Below are 13,874 nucleotides of genomic sequence, written 5' to 3'. Positions count from 1 at the left end.
TGAAGTGCCACGCTAAGTAGCTTATTCACTACAAAACATAAAGGACAATGTAGTTATCCGTGGTTCTCACAGCATGAAGGGGCATCAACAGCACATGGGAACATGTTAGAAATGCAAACTATGGGGCCCCATCCCAGACCCCTGATTTGGAAATTCTGGGGGTGGGCCCAGCAATCTGTTTTGATAAGCCCTCCAGGTGAATCTGAGGCAGGCCAAAGTTTGAGAACCACTGGTGTAGGGGAAAGAGTACCAGACCTTGGAAGGAAAGAGCAAAGGGTGGGCTAGGGAGGGAGGCGTGAGGCAGAAAACTTACGTGGATGAGGGCCTGTTGTGCTCTGAGCAACATGTGACATGACACATGCTCTCCTTTCAGGTGAGCTGAGCGGTAACCAGGAGGGGTAGGTATCATCATATTCTCATTACAGACAGAAGGCGGAGGCCAGGCGGGCTTAAATAACTTGCCTGTGCTCACACAGTAAGTGCTAGAATCAAATTCTACACCCAATTTGGCCGGACTCCAAAAGCAGGTTTTTTCCTACCCCTGTAGGTGCCTCGGGGCACACAGAAGAGTGGCAGTCTCGGCAGCAGGTGCCTTGGGGCACACAGAAGAGTGACGGTCTGGGCCGCAGAGCCCGGAGAGCCCGGAGAGCCCGTGCTTGCCTAGGTGGAAGGAGCCTGGTGGCGGGCCAGTCCTGAGGCTAATGGGAGAGACATGAGCCCTCTGCTCTTACTCTTGTTCGCAGTTATTTGAATTTTCATAAGGTTTGCCATTCACACCGGGGAGCTGGGCTTAGCAAATGTACTTTCCTAAGTGACCAGCTGTCATCCCTGACTTCTAGAGCTGAGAGGTTAAATGCGAGGTTAAGTGAGAAAAGCAGGGTGAAAAATTACCTGTGTGCTGTGATTACACGACCTTAGATTTTTTTTTAAAGATACATTAAGAATACAGAAAAAAAATGCTACAGGAATCTTCTTCCTTTCTTTTGTTCCAAGTTGTTTTATGTAGTTATAATAATTTGTATGATTAATATGCCTTCATTTATTTTTAAAAGTGCAACCAGTGACACGCCCCGTGGTATGCAGTGGACAAGTCTGTGCTCAGTGGCTCTGTCTTCAGGGCAGTGTCAGGCTGACCCACTCCTTGGAATCTGTCCCCAAGGTCAGTGAGGACAGCAGCTGGGACGTGGCCAGGGGGAGCAGCAGGGCATAGCTGATGTCAGAGGTGCTTTGACATGAGGTTAAACCCCAGGGTCTTTGTGGCCTCTAGAAATGCCTCTCCGCAACAGCTGTCACCTGGAGGGCTTAAGAGGGACTTTGTGGCCAAGGACCCGAGTCTTGCGGGTCCCCCTGAGAACAGCATCTAGAGGTGCAAAGTCAGAGGAGGGCTCAGGCAGCCACTACTCTCCAATCAGAGGCCGCCAAACACCTTTAAACACAAAATATTCTTTTATTTGTCAACGAAGGCTACACGGGATCACTTCTGGTTTTGTTTTTATGCCTTTTTTTTTTTTCTAGAAGGTATCTACATCTGCATTTATTTACAGCCTTGTCGGTATTTACACAGTTAAGAATACAGTGTTAGAAACACAAAAGTGTTGAGAAAAAAACTTCTCAAAATTAGTTCCAGACTTCAGGAAAACTAGTTCCACATGGTAAGGCCAGAGTCTCCAGTGTTGGTCGTCCAGAGGCAGCTTGGGAGAGTCCTTTTGCCGAAGCTGCGGGTTCAGAAGTCTTCAAAAACAGGCAGGTTTAGAAAAGTGGGATTCTGGTGTTGGGTGAATCCAGGGCTGCCGGGCACCACCAGACATCTGTGACTCAGCTTCTGCCGGTGTGGCTGAGCCTGCGTGAGGGTTGGCTCTCCGTTGGCAGTTTGCCCTCAGAATCCATCATGTGTTCTTGGGGAGCAAGAGGTTACCCAGTATCATGCCTTTGGCATTCCAGAGGGGGTAAGAAACACAACAGTGGCCCCACCCAGGCCTCCCCCTACTTGGATCTTCCACATTCATGATGAAACCTAAGAGCTGACTGCTCTCTGGGGCGGTCAAGTATACAAGGCTGGTTTCTGAGAATGTAAAGGTTGGAGAGGATAAAGTTTCTATCACCTGAGCAATGAGTCTTTAAAATGAGTTTGCTGTTTTTTGAAGGTTAAATGAAAGGGCCTTGAACTACAGAGTTCTTTCTTTTAGTCATCTCTCCTCCAATAAAATATAGACAAGTGTATAAACCTAGCTGGGAATTATGAGCCTTAAATGGAGGGCTTTTAGTCCTAACAAAGATCCCAAGGGAAAGGAGAGCCTGGGTTCTTCCTGGGACCCTTCAGGAGGTGGCCCCAGCTCAGGACCAGAAGCCACAGCCTGGGTTTGGTGGCTACAGTGAAGAATGGAGAAGAGATTTGACGCTGAGCACCAGGAGATCAAACCCCAAAGCTGGGGACCGTGCTGAGGCCTGGCAAGCTCCTTCCTCCTGGGCACCAAGCTCAGCATCACTGCTCTCACCACGTGGCCACCACAAATACAAGGCTGCAGCTGTGGACCTACATTCTAAGATTTCACATTGAAAGCCTCATCTTTGCATGATGGAGACCCCTTCCATCTATAAAGGCAGTACTTAAAAGTCACAGCTGAAAAGGTCCTTTACTTTTTTTTTAAACAAATATGATTCCTTATGTGTCTATAAAAACACTGTCCAGTTTTACTCACTCGCCTTCCTTGCCTCACCATCACCTTCTGCTCCCAGCCCCACCCTGTCCTGATTATATAAAAGTACACCCTCTGGCCATTCTCATCCTTTGGTCAGTTTCTTAGAGATTGTTTCAAATCCTCCATCCCCAGGTAGAAATCAGGCACTAGTCTGTTCCTTGGGTTAACTCTTGCCCACAATTCTGAGAGACAAGCACCATGGGCCGACAGAGGTGTCCCGTGCTGCGGAGTTTCTTCCCCTTCTTCCTGTCATCATAGCTCTGCTCTCCAACAGTGTCTGTCTGAAGTATGGGTAAAAGTGAAATCTCATCCTATAAAAATAAAGTTGGGGAATCCCTCAAGTCCTGTTTAAGTGATGGCAGAGGGGCTGAGGATGCGGGGCTGATGGCAGCTGTGTAGGGTAGGGAAGAAGACAGGAACTCTTCCAAAATAAACCTTTTTCTAGGGTTAGAAGCTGACATCCTGCAGGATCATGGACCTGGGCCAGTGAGGGAGGGCTGGTCCCTCTAAGGAATGGACATATTTTGGTTGGTTAGTACCCAAAGGCCAGGTGCCATCAAAGATAGGACTTGATGCCTGGAGGCTACTCAGCAGGCACAGGCGACTCTAGCTTATGCCTTCACACTCACTCTTGCTGTGAGATTGGGACTGCTGGTCTGAGCAGGAAGACAAACTGAGAGGGGAGGCACTGAGTCATCTGCCAGCGCGAATGGAAACCAACTCCAAAGGGCCAAGGCCAGAAGCACCATCTCCAATAGCAACAGCACCAACGTGAAACTGAGGTGCAGAATGCTGCTTACTCCACACCTGAGATCCTTTCTCTAAAGCTCGGGGGTGCTTCAACTTTTACCTGCACCGAAGCTGGGCCTCCTTGGTGGTATGTAGGCCAGGAAAAATATAACATCATTTGATTAGAGAAAAGGAATGCTCAACAATTCTCTGTGTTTTTTATCTTTAAAAGTCCACACTATTACTTTGGTGGGGGAGTGGTGGAGTGTCAGAGGGTGGGGAAGGTGCAGGGAGATGATTCTCTTGGCCTTGATGCTGTCTCTGACCTCCACATAGATGTCCCCAGCAGATCTTGACTCATGTCAGGCAGCCGGGATGGAAGTGACCAACTAGGCCAATGGGCAGGAGAGCTTTGCCCAAAGGGCCCTTACATCAAGAGTAAATTTTGAGAGGCATGTCTATTTTGGATTAAAAACTTCTATTCTTCAGGCCAAACTGTTTTCCATCTCATCTAAGAACGATCCTGCGGATGGGAGCCCACCCCAGCTCCCGCCATGCACAGTGGGCCCAAGGAGCACTGCATCTGACTCATCGGAGCTCTGGACCCAGAGGCACTGGGACCAGTGGACAGATGGGCCATGGAGCATTGTCGTAGCAGCGAGACTTTTTTTGGAAACAAGAAGAGCACTTAGCGAAACACATCCTCTAATCCCAGTGGGATGACGTAAGGCGAAACCTCCTCTCCCGAGAAGCTCCGGAGGCCTCCCTCTGCCAGGCAGAACCCAGACTACACACTGCTCCAATTCTCATGCAGTAAGAGACCTTCTTGGTTTCATTAACTCATGTAATATTCTGAAGACTCCATGAGTAAGGCTATAAAGGTGCCATGAGCTTATCAGTCCAACAAGGTTTCCATGGGGAATAGCTCAGACTCAGAATTCATTTTCCACAGTTAATGTAAATGTAACCCATAAAAGTCCCATTTTCTAAGAAGCCCAGCTCAAAAGGAAGCATTTGGCTTCCCCTCCTGGTCCCCCAGAGCCTCCTGTGAGTGGTAATGATGATGGTAATTAGGCAGATGAACCAAGAGCAAGGAGCTCCAGGCTCTTGCTGCTCCTCTTCCCCCTCCTCAGTGCTCCCACTGGCCTGTGGCTGCTGCCTTTCCCTGGGAATGACCTCCAGGTGTGGGGTGTACCCACTCCTGAGAGGGCTTACACCTCTTCCCAATGACCTCAGGCATAGGTCTTCACAGGGACGATGGTAGCCTGGCCTCCTAGATCCATGGGTACCAGCCTCAGGAACTGTCCCCAATCCTGATGGGGTAGAATGACACTGCCAGGCCACAACAAATTAGCTCTTTCCTCCTTTCCCCTTAATTTTTCTTTAAAAGCCTGGTTGGGCTCCTCTAGAGGGGAAGCTGTTTTAGAAGAACTCCACAGAAGAAATTTCCTGAAAGCCCTTCCTGCTGCACCCCAGCTCTGCAATTAGCCCATATATGGGAGGCAGAGGAACTTTCAGGAGCTGGTTAGAAGGATGCTTGGCTCATGTCTTCCTCTCTTTGGCTGACTTTTTCTTAAGCATCTTTCTAGAATCAAAGACCACCAAGCACCTCTCTCCATACTCCTATTTCTCAGTGGTGGCAGCTGAGCAGTGGAGAGAAGATACCCAAAGTTATGGAGAGAGCGATTCACCTAGGAAGGCAGGCTGGTACCCTTGCCACCACTGCCATCCTTCTGCCATGGGTGGTCTTCCCCTCCCTGGACATGGTGCCCACAGTGAGGGCTTGCTGTGCAGTGCTGGTTCTCACATCTGACTTTGGGGGAGAGGAGGAGATGAATAAGAAACATTACGAGAGGACCAACCAACCACAGACATCCTGGGTGGCTCTGCCTCTTGGGGAGGATGGGGCTCTCAGCCCCAGGATGTTATATCACTAGTCTGGGGGAAAGGACCTGGGAGACACTTTCTCCATCCCAGCATGGAGGTGGCACCGACGACTACACAGGATTCGCAAAAGGGGTAGGGGGTTTCATTTAGCATCAAAATATAAAGCTTGGACAGGAGTTTGGGGCAGCTTGAAAAAGGTGCTGAATGACATCATGAAATTCCCCAGAGCAAGATGAAGTCATCTGTGGTCCTCCAGAGGCACGGAACACAGTGAGTAAAAAGCCACCGCTCATCTGTGGGAGCTTAGCTAAAGATCCTCAGGTCCTGCAGACCCTCCTTCCAGGACCCCCTTGAAAGTTTGGTACTGACCCGTTACTCTGCACCCCTCACTCCTGCCCGACCCCCATGGAAGAAAAGGTTGCACATGAGACAAGTCAGCACAGACACTCATGTCTCACATCACACTGGGTACCTAAGGACAGACAAGGACACACCCCAGGAGATGCGTCTCAGAGAGGAGAAGTGTACCCCAAACAACAAGGAAAATTCCGCAAGGAAAAAGGGAACAAAAGACAATAAAGTTTTCCATGTGATCACACTACAGAAAAAAAATACCTTCTGTTCTTCGCAAAAAAATGTGTGAAGGCCAAATTTGTGTTTTTCTTTTCTTAAAAAAAAGGATGTTGCATAAATTACAATGCAACCAGTATCTTTTTTTGTTTGTTTTCTGCACTTGTTAAAAAAAAGACTTTTTTTTTTTTTAAGTACAACACAGTCAGGTATGCGGCCACAAAAGAGTAGCTGTCTTTGGCAAGAAGTCCAGGCCATGGTCCTCTCTGTCACCTTCGGCCCATCTCGCTCTGTCTCATGAAGTGGATGTTGTTGGCGCTGTCTGACAGTTCTGGGTACTGTTCCACGGAGATCACGAAGAAGCCATCGTAGCCTTGAACCCGTCCTGTGTTCAGTGCCTGTTGCTTCTCCCCCTCTGTCCAGGCCCGCAGGCCTTCCTCCCCTTCCCGCAGTCGCTGCTGCTCGCGGGCCCACGCCTGGCGCACGGCTCTCTGCCGGGCCAGCTCCAGCACCCGCGCCTTCTCCTCGTCCAACGTCGTCCCATAGCGGGTGTTCAAACACAGTGCCCCGTACTGGAGCTGGATGTCTGTGTAGCGTCTAGTCCTGCCATTGAGCATCGTGTTGATCTGGGACACGGTGACATTGACCCCATTCTCTAGGGTTCGCCGCCCCCCACTGAGGCCTAGGATGGCCAGGTCGCCTTCTGAAGGTCCTGGTTTCACAAAGTAGTGGGTGTCCACCCCATCAATGGTGAAATGCAGGTTCTCTAGGTAGTGGGCGTTGTTCAAGATGGCAGCAACCCTCCGCCCATCCTCATTGGCCACACTGATGATGTCTGTGGTCACTCGGCCATCCTTCAAGGCAAACTTGACCCCCTTGCCAAAGACGGAGCCACTGGATGCAAACTTCTTCGTCTCTGGGGCCTGCTGGCAGCTGGTGATTGTGGAGCCGTAGAGCTGGTCAAAACGTTCTAGGGTGACGAAGGCCTTGAGCTGCTTCTGCACTTCACACTGTACCCCAAGGATAGACTGATAGGGGGACGAGGGAGAGAGAAGAGAAACAGAGAGGAAGTGAGGAAAAGGGGGAAAACCCCCAAGAGCCTGGAGAATCGGCTTATATAATTAAGTCAAATCTACACCCATTTATTCACCTGGAGCATCTAGCTCTACTGTTGATCATTAGAACACTCACCCATCCTTCCATTCAGAAACAGGTCAGGGAGCATCTGCTCTGTGCCAAGTCCTTTTCTAGGCACTGGTCATACTATAATGAATCAGACATCATCCCTGCCCTTGAAGAACTCATCATTTAGTGGGAAAGACAGATGTGACAATAAATAATGACAATCAAATGTGGTAACTGGGTCTGAGAGAAGTAACTAACAGCTGTAGCTAACATTTCTTGGTCTTTGAGCTAAATAATTCACATTCATTATCTCATTTGATCTGCACAATAACTTGATGTAGCAGGTACTGCTATTATTCTTATTTCACATCTAAGGAAGCTAAGACTCAAAGAGGTTGTAACTGGCCTACAGTCATATGACTAGTGAGTATATAAGCCAACATTTGAACCCCGATCTTTCTGATTCTAGAGCTCAGTTTCAAGGGCTGCTGGAGTAGGAGGAGCAAACAAGGTCAGGATATCTCAGCCTGAAGATGGAGGAATGAGGTGGAGAAGGTGGGTTCAAGGACAGGCTCATGCTTGAGTTGGGATTTGAAGGATGAGGGGGAAATGTTAGATGGAGGAATGGCGAGAAATGCATTCTTGGCAAGAAGGCTTAGCAAGATGAAAAGTAGTGATTTGTATAACCCCTCTCACCCTGCCTTATAGCTCTTTGCCATGTTTATAAATGATTTCCAAGGAGGGCCTCTGCCCCTACAGTACTTCCTGAGGGCTCCTCAGATGCCCCTGCTCCTGGCTGCTCTGGGGACAGGGTGGGCCTTGTCTCCGTGGCATACCATCTACCTGTCCCTCCCATGGCTCCGGGAGCTCAGCGAAGCCACGTTCAGGTGGCCTCCAGCAGCTTATCAGCAACTCAGGGAGATAGCTTTAGAAACAGGCCCATCGGCTTCTCACTGAAATTAAGTCCTCTTTATAATTAATAGAACCCTGTCTGTGAACAATTATTTCCTGGAGTTTCACGAAAGCTGGAGTGCTCAACAACAAAGATCTCCAATGCTTGCCAAGGGCAGAAATCAATAATTCATTGACAGGCGAGGTCGGCAAACAGGCCGTCAGAGACTGGGGCTCTGCAGAGTGGAGAAGGGAACCTGGTGGTGGGGGAAGGGCTGAGCTGCTGGAATCAGCCCTGGGAGCAGCCAGTGCTGAGGGCATCTGCGCAGGCCTGGAGGGGCAGTGAGGACTGGAGAGGGACAGAGGGACAGGGCTGGGGCAGTGGAGAGCAGCAGAAAGAGGACAGGCTTTGTGGCCAGACAGACTTGGCGTTCTCATGGCCTTCTGCCACTTTCCAGCTGAGTGACCTTGGGCAAGTTTCTTTCTGAACCCTGGTCTCCTCATCTGTAAAGTGGGGGAAAATGCCTGACTCACAGGATTGTTTAGTTCTTTCAACCATTTGTTCGTTCAGCAAAGGTTTACCATGCACCTACTATGTGCTAGGTGGTATGCTGGGTAACAAATAAGACCCAGGACTTGCCTCTTGGGGCTCACAGTCTAGTGGGGATACAGGAAAGAAAACAGGAATGGAAATACAGTGTGGTGCATGCTTTGAACGAGAGAAATACAGGGAGGTCCCAGAGCAGAGAGGCACAGAATGACATTCTCCAGAGTCTAGGGGAGGAGATGGCTAAGCTGAGGCCGAATCAGGTTGGAGTAACAGACATGGATGTGTCAGTTTTCAACAGCCAGCAGCATGCCATCTGCAACCCCGCTCCCTTCTCAGTCTGTTGTCCTCCGGGGGACTGGGATCCCCTTGGAGGCCTGATCTCTCCCTGATTGTGGCTGCATTCACTGTGTGCAGCATGGGGCCTGGAAGAGCCCGCTCCTAGTACACACATTATAAAAGGCGGGGCGGGGTGGGGTGGGGCAAGTAGAGGCGTGGGAAGAAATGAGCAAATGGATGCCTGAAGTGAAGGGGAGCGATAAAATTGTTTTTAAGACCCTTTATGGCTATATAATTCGATGAGTCTTTGAAATTGGGTCATCCAAGAAAGACATGAGAAAGTACCATTTGTTGGAGCACCCACAGACAGATCTGGGTATGAATCTTGGCTCTACGCCTTCCCCACTGTGTGGCACTGGAAAGCCTCCGGTACTAATCTGTAAAATGTGAACTGTGATGCCAGGGGATATTTGTGAGTTAATTACATAGGATGCTGCACTCAAGGCCAGCTGCATTGAGGTGCTCAGAAAATGTCACATTTGTATTTGGAACACACCTTCCCTCCTTGCACTTTTGCTCTGGGTAAAGACAAAGGCTCACTGTTTTTTGTGGAACTCCAAACTCTGTAACATACAAAACTTGTTAAGATCGCCTGTGAGGGTCTGTGTGCTGTTACAGCTGGGTCCACAGTGGCTTGCCAGCGGTAGGGTTACTAAGCATTTGCTCAACAGTTTCTGGCAGGCACTGTGGACACCCATTGGTTTTCATCATCGGCCCGAGATTTCCTGAAAAGCTGGTGGGACCCACTCCTGTAATGTCCGAATGGTCTGAGGCGTGGGCAGCCATGTGTGGGAATTACCTTGCTGTTGTCCCACTCCTGAGTTTTCATCTGTGTATGGACGAGCTCGTAGGATGGTTCCATGGCATCCATGTCTGGCTTGGGATAGCCAGGAATCACATTGTGCAGCTGGAATCCAAAGGTGAGGAGCCAGCTGTTGACATCTGGGTGGAAGAGAAGCAGAAATATCCCCATGGAGTAAGTGGACCGCAGACGTGACATATCCCAATGAAGCAGCCTAGAGTTAGGAGCAGGTGGGGGCGAGGATGTGGAGCAGAAAACTGTTTCATGGTATTAAAGCCAAACATTCTCTTGGGACCTAGCGTCCCCCTAGGTATTTATCTAAGAGACATGCAACTTAAGTAGAACCCACGTTTCCAGACTCCCCTTTCTACTGTCACTCCATCCCCTGAAGCTTCAGCCTCATACCTGGGGGAGCTGTTGATGGACGAAGACTCCTCCACATCCACCCCCAACACCAGTAGCAAACTCTTGCGAGGACAACCACCCACAAAGGAAAGATTTTAATGAATGACTTTCAAAGAGAAATTCACTTACAGAAACTCTCCCTCCTCTCCCAATCCTCTTTGCAGAGATTAGAGCCTCAGGGCCAAAGTGCCAAAGGGCACGGGGATGGCCTCTAGCAAAGATCAAAGAGTTTTTTCCCCCTGATCTTGCCTTTTATTTACTCTGACAGCGCAAGGAAGTCACTTAATCTCCCTGTGCCTTCATTTTCCAGTTTCATGTTGGGCTTGAGGATCTAGCCCCATAGGCATGGGATTTACTGATTCTATAACATTCCTTGGGGGTTACTAATTATAAAATATTAGGTATACGGACAGGTAGGATTCTGCCATGAGCATGTGACTCATTGAAGAACAGAATCAGGAAGTTAAGACAGAAGGAAAAGAAAGAGGGTGGAGGGTACACCATCAGTTACTTGGTCCACTGTTGCCGAGTGTGGTTTATGTGCTCAGTACTGTGTCCCACAGACCCTCACCTTGCACACTCAGGACGCTGAAGGGGAGATGAGGCATGGGCATGGATGACTTTGACACAAGAACAAAGATGAGAGGAGGGCAGAAGTCTTTCAGTTGGATAGGCTGACAAGTCTTCGTGAAGAAGGTGCCATTTAAGCCAGACACTGAAAGCTGTGTAAATTTTGCCAGGCTTCGGTAGAGATGAAGGGGGCACTTCAGGCAAAGACCACTGTACAAGGGCAAAGCCTGGAGAGGAGAAGTGAGTGCAGGGAGTGTTCACATAACCAGACAGCAGTTCAGCAAGGCGGAGAGAGAACCAGAAAGGAAAACTGTGGCTGGAGCAGGAAGAGCCTGGGATAGGTAGGAGGTGATGTGGGGCCTACAAGAGAGAGACAGACAGCCTGTGTCCAGGCGTGGCTCAGCCCTCCTTGGGAGGAGGCAGCTGTGGATGCCAAAGCAGTTGTTGACCAGAGACTCAGGATCCAAAGTTTGGGGAAGGCAGGATTTGGAGTTGAGCCTCAGAGCCAGCAACTCGGGGCTATGGGCCTGCTTTTGGCTTCTTCCAAAGGTGACAGATACCTGGTCAGGGAGGTCTTGTTTAGGGTCCAAGCAGTGGCAGAACTGCCTTCCCCTCCCACCCATTGAGTTCATCCCAGTGATGGGAGTGTCCTTTGGGGCTCAAGAACTATGTCTCTGTCACCACCACATCCCATGTTGCCTTCCCATTCAAGAACCCCATATTTGTCTTTGTTTCTTCATTTTTTGGATGTCCCAGAGCCCCTCTCTTGGATGTGAAAGCTGCAGGTGCTGAGATGGAGGGGCGGTAGAAAGGGAAGCCAGGAAGTCCAGGTTCTACTTCTAGAAAGATTATATAAGGGAAGGGGCACGGTGAGGCAGGAAAAACCCAGGTCCTGACTCTGCCTCCCCAACTTGCAAACTCATGGTAGAAATGGTTTTCACCCAGTCATGGAGAATACTAAAGGTGTTACCATTTGGGGGCAGCCATCATGTAGCAGGATCTGTTCCCAGTTGTTTACATAAATGATTGGATTTAATGTATTTTAAAGCATTGAGCTGGGTTCCTGGCTCATAGAAGGTTTTCTGTGTTTCCTCAAACCCATGCCTCCACGTCCCTGGACCTCCGTTTCCTCTTTTGTAAAATGAGGCACTTGGACCAGCTTTTCTCTAAAGTCCCTTTCCTCACTGAGTTTCTAAGAATCTCCGATTCTATGAATCTAGGCAGATGGTTCTTTGGGAAATTAAAACAAACAGAACAGGGGGGAACATAGCCTACAAAGCCATTTTGCCTGAAGCTGAGAACTTGCATCTGAATCTGCAGTTGCAAAGGAAAGCTTCTATCAGGAATACTGCAAATTCCCAGGAAACTAGAAGGCTGCTAAGAGGGCTGGGACTTAATTATAAGTGATGGAAGGTGGGAAACTTTCATTATGCCTTTAGGAAAAATGCTGAAAATTGATTTATTCGTTGGTTTCTCTATAGTGCTTTTCTGAAGGGTTGGGAATTTTATTCTTCCTTCTTATGACATCAGAGGTAGACATTTCCCTCAGGTTCAAAGCTCCCCTTTACCTGTGTGTCTCAGACTTCAGTGGGGCCGTCTGGGATGGTGATGCAGCATAATAACCCCTTTCACGTGCACACAGCTTTGCACTTTACAAAGTGAATTTTGAATCCAAGAATGAGGATTTTGGAGTCAAAACAGAATTCTAACTCAGCCTTGCCACTTCCTAGTTCTCTCTAATCCTCAGTTTCCTCCTCTGGAAATGGGTCAGTGGTCCCCATCTCACAGCCTCCCAGTGAGGTTTAAATGCAAGAGTGTATCTGACCTATCTGTGGTGGACATTTTTTGGTTGCCTTCCTAGCATCCATTCTGCCTTCTCACTCTTCCTTTTTGGGGTATCCATTTTAGAAGCTGACTCCACCTAAGGGTTCAGCAATGGACCATGTGACCTAGGCTAAGCCAATCAGTGCATTCTATCTCCCCAGCCCCAGTGATTGGTTCAGGGGCTGTCATGAGACCTAAGCCTATCTAATTAGAGTATATCTCAAGAGTCCTGAAATTTCTGGAAAAAAGATACTCTTTTTATTGTTGTTGCTGGATGTGAATGAGGTTGCATGTAGCCCAGTGGAAGCTAAAAGGTAAGGTTTAGTGAGAAGTGAGTAGCATCTTGGTTTTTAGCAGTAAAATTTTTTTTTGCACCATTTTTTTTTTTCAGCTACAGTAACCTGCCAACGCATCTCACAGGAAACTCACTGGAGGGGAGGCAGGTGGCATGCTTAATGCAGGCAGATGTAATGGAAATGTCCTCTCAATCTGTTAAGCTTATCTGGGGCTGGCAGCAAGTTGAGCATGGTGAATGCTGTGAAACCTAGCTGGAATATTCCTATGCATCCACAGGCCCCAGGTGTGTTTGCGTCACACCTGCCCATCACTGTGTTCTCCCTTCTTCCCCACTCTTGGGTCTCCTGCTCTCAACACGACCACCTGGAATTGTTCCCCGAAAGAGGAATCCTCCAACTGCTGTCTACAGAAACAAGGTCCAGACTGGACTACCAAGTTTAGGGGCCAGGAAGCCACGTCCCTAAGGGGCACTCGAGTGAGCTGCACATGTTGCTGTCTCTCCTTTTACATGTGCAGTCCCCTCTCCCTGGACTGCCTTTCTCTCCATCACCTGATGAATGTCCACTCATAAGCAGGCCTCAAATATCAGCTGCTCCCTGGGCAGAGCCAGTCATGCCTCCTGTATTTCAATGGCCATCAGTACAAATCTCCATCATGGGCCCTCACACTGGATAACAGTTGTCTGTCTCCCCTCTTGCAGTGTGAATTCCTGGAGGGCGGGGACCATCTTTTTATCCTCAGTCCTAAAACCATGGCTGCACAGGAGAGGCCCTTGTTGAATGAATGAAACTGCCTTAAAATAGGCGGCAGGAGGATTGTGTCACAGGACAAAAGATGAGGAGACCACCAGGTGTGCGAGGGTGGGATATGTCCAGTTTTTGCCCACCACAAACTCTGTTCTGTAAAAAGCGCTGGCTTTATCCAGACCTGAATCCCCACAGCTGCTCCAACTCTTGAGGTCTTCTGTGGCTAGCTTGGGAGTGGCTGCTTGCTGGGAGGACTGTGGCTGCTGGAGACATTTCTGGCATGTGTGACCTATAGGAGACTTTATGCTCAAGTTGGTTTTAGAATAGTAGAAAGCAGAGCCCACCTTTTAAATCAAAGGGTAGAGGAAAGGCAACCAACGTGAGCCACCACGTGCTACGCAGGTTATAAAATGTCTCTCATTTCCCCCTGCAACCATGCTACC

At 49.0% G+C, this 13,874-nt stretch overlaps 1 protein-coding gene across 35 annotated transcripts in view; it reads right to left on the bottom strand.

Annotated features, from left to right (window-relative positions):
* TENM4 (teneurin transmembrane protein 4) overlaps window positions 1–13,874 on the bottom strand; it is a 2,707,421-nt gene that overhangs the window by 25,829 nt on the left and 2,667,718 nt on the right. For 31 of the 35 annotated variants that reach the window (XM_070274304.1, XM_070274303.1, XM_070274305.1 and 28 more), the window contains 2 exons: window positions 9,587–9,729; window positions 1,428–6,913 (listed from right to left, as the gene is read on the bottom strand). In XM_070274304.1, the coding sequence (XP_070130405.1) occupies window positions 6,155–6,913; window positions 9,587–9,729 (902 nt within the window). In that variant the 3' untranslated portion in view covers window positions 1,428–6,154. Of the gene's footprint in view, window positions 1–1,427; window positions 6,914–9,586; window positions 9,730–13,874 lie in introns of those variants that run through there. The other 4 variants (XM_070274328.1, XM_070274325.1, XM_070274326.1 and 1 more) reach the window with 1 other exon arrangement.

This window comes from Equus caballus, chromosome 7, assembly GCF_041296265.1.
Source record: "Equus caballus isolate H_3958 breed thoroughbred chromosome 7, TB-T2T, whole genome shotgun sequence".
NCBI classification, from domain to species: domain Eukaryota; kingdom Metazoa; phylum Chordata; class Mammalia; order Perissodactyla; family Equidae; genus Equus; species Equus caballus.
Note: the sequence above shows the minus strand (reverse complement) of the source record. Positions and strands in the feature narration are given on the sequence as shown.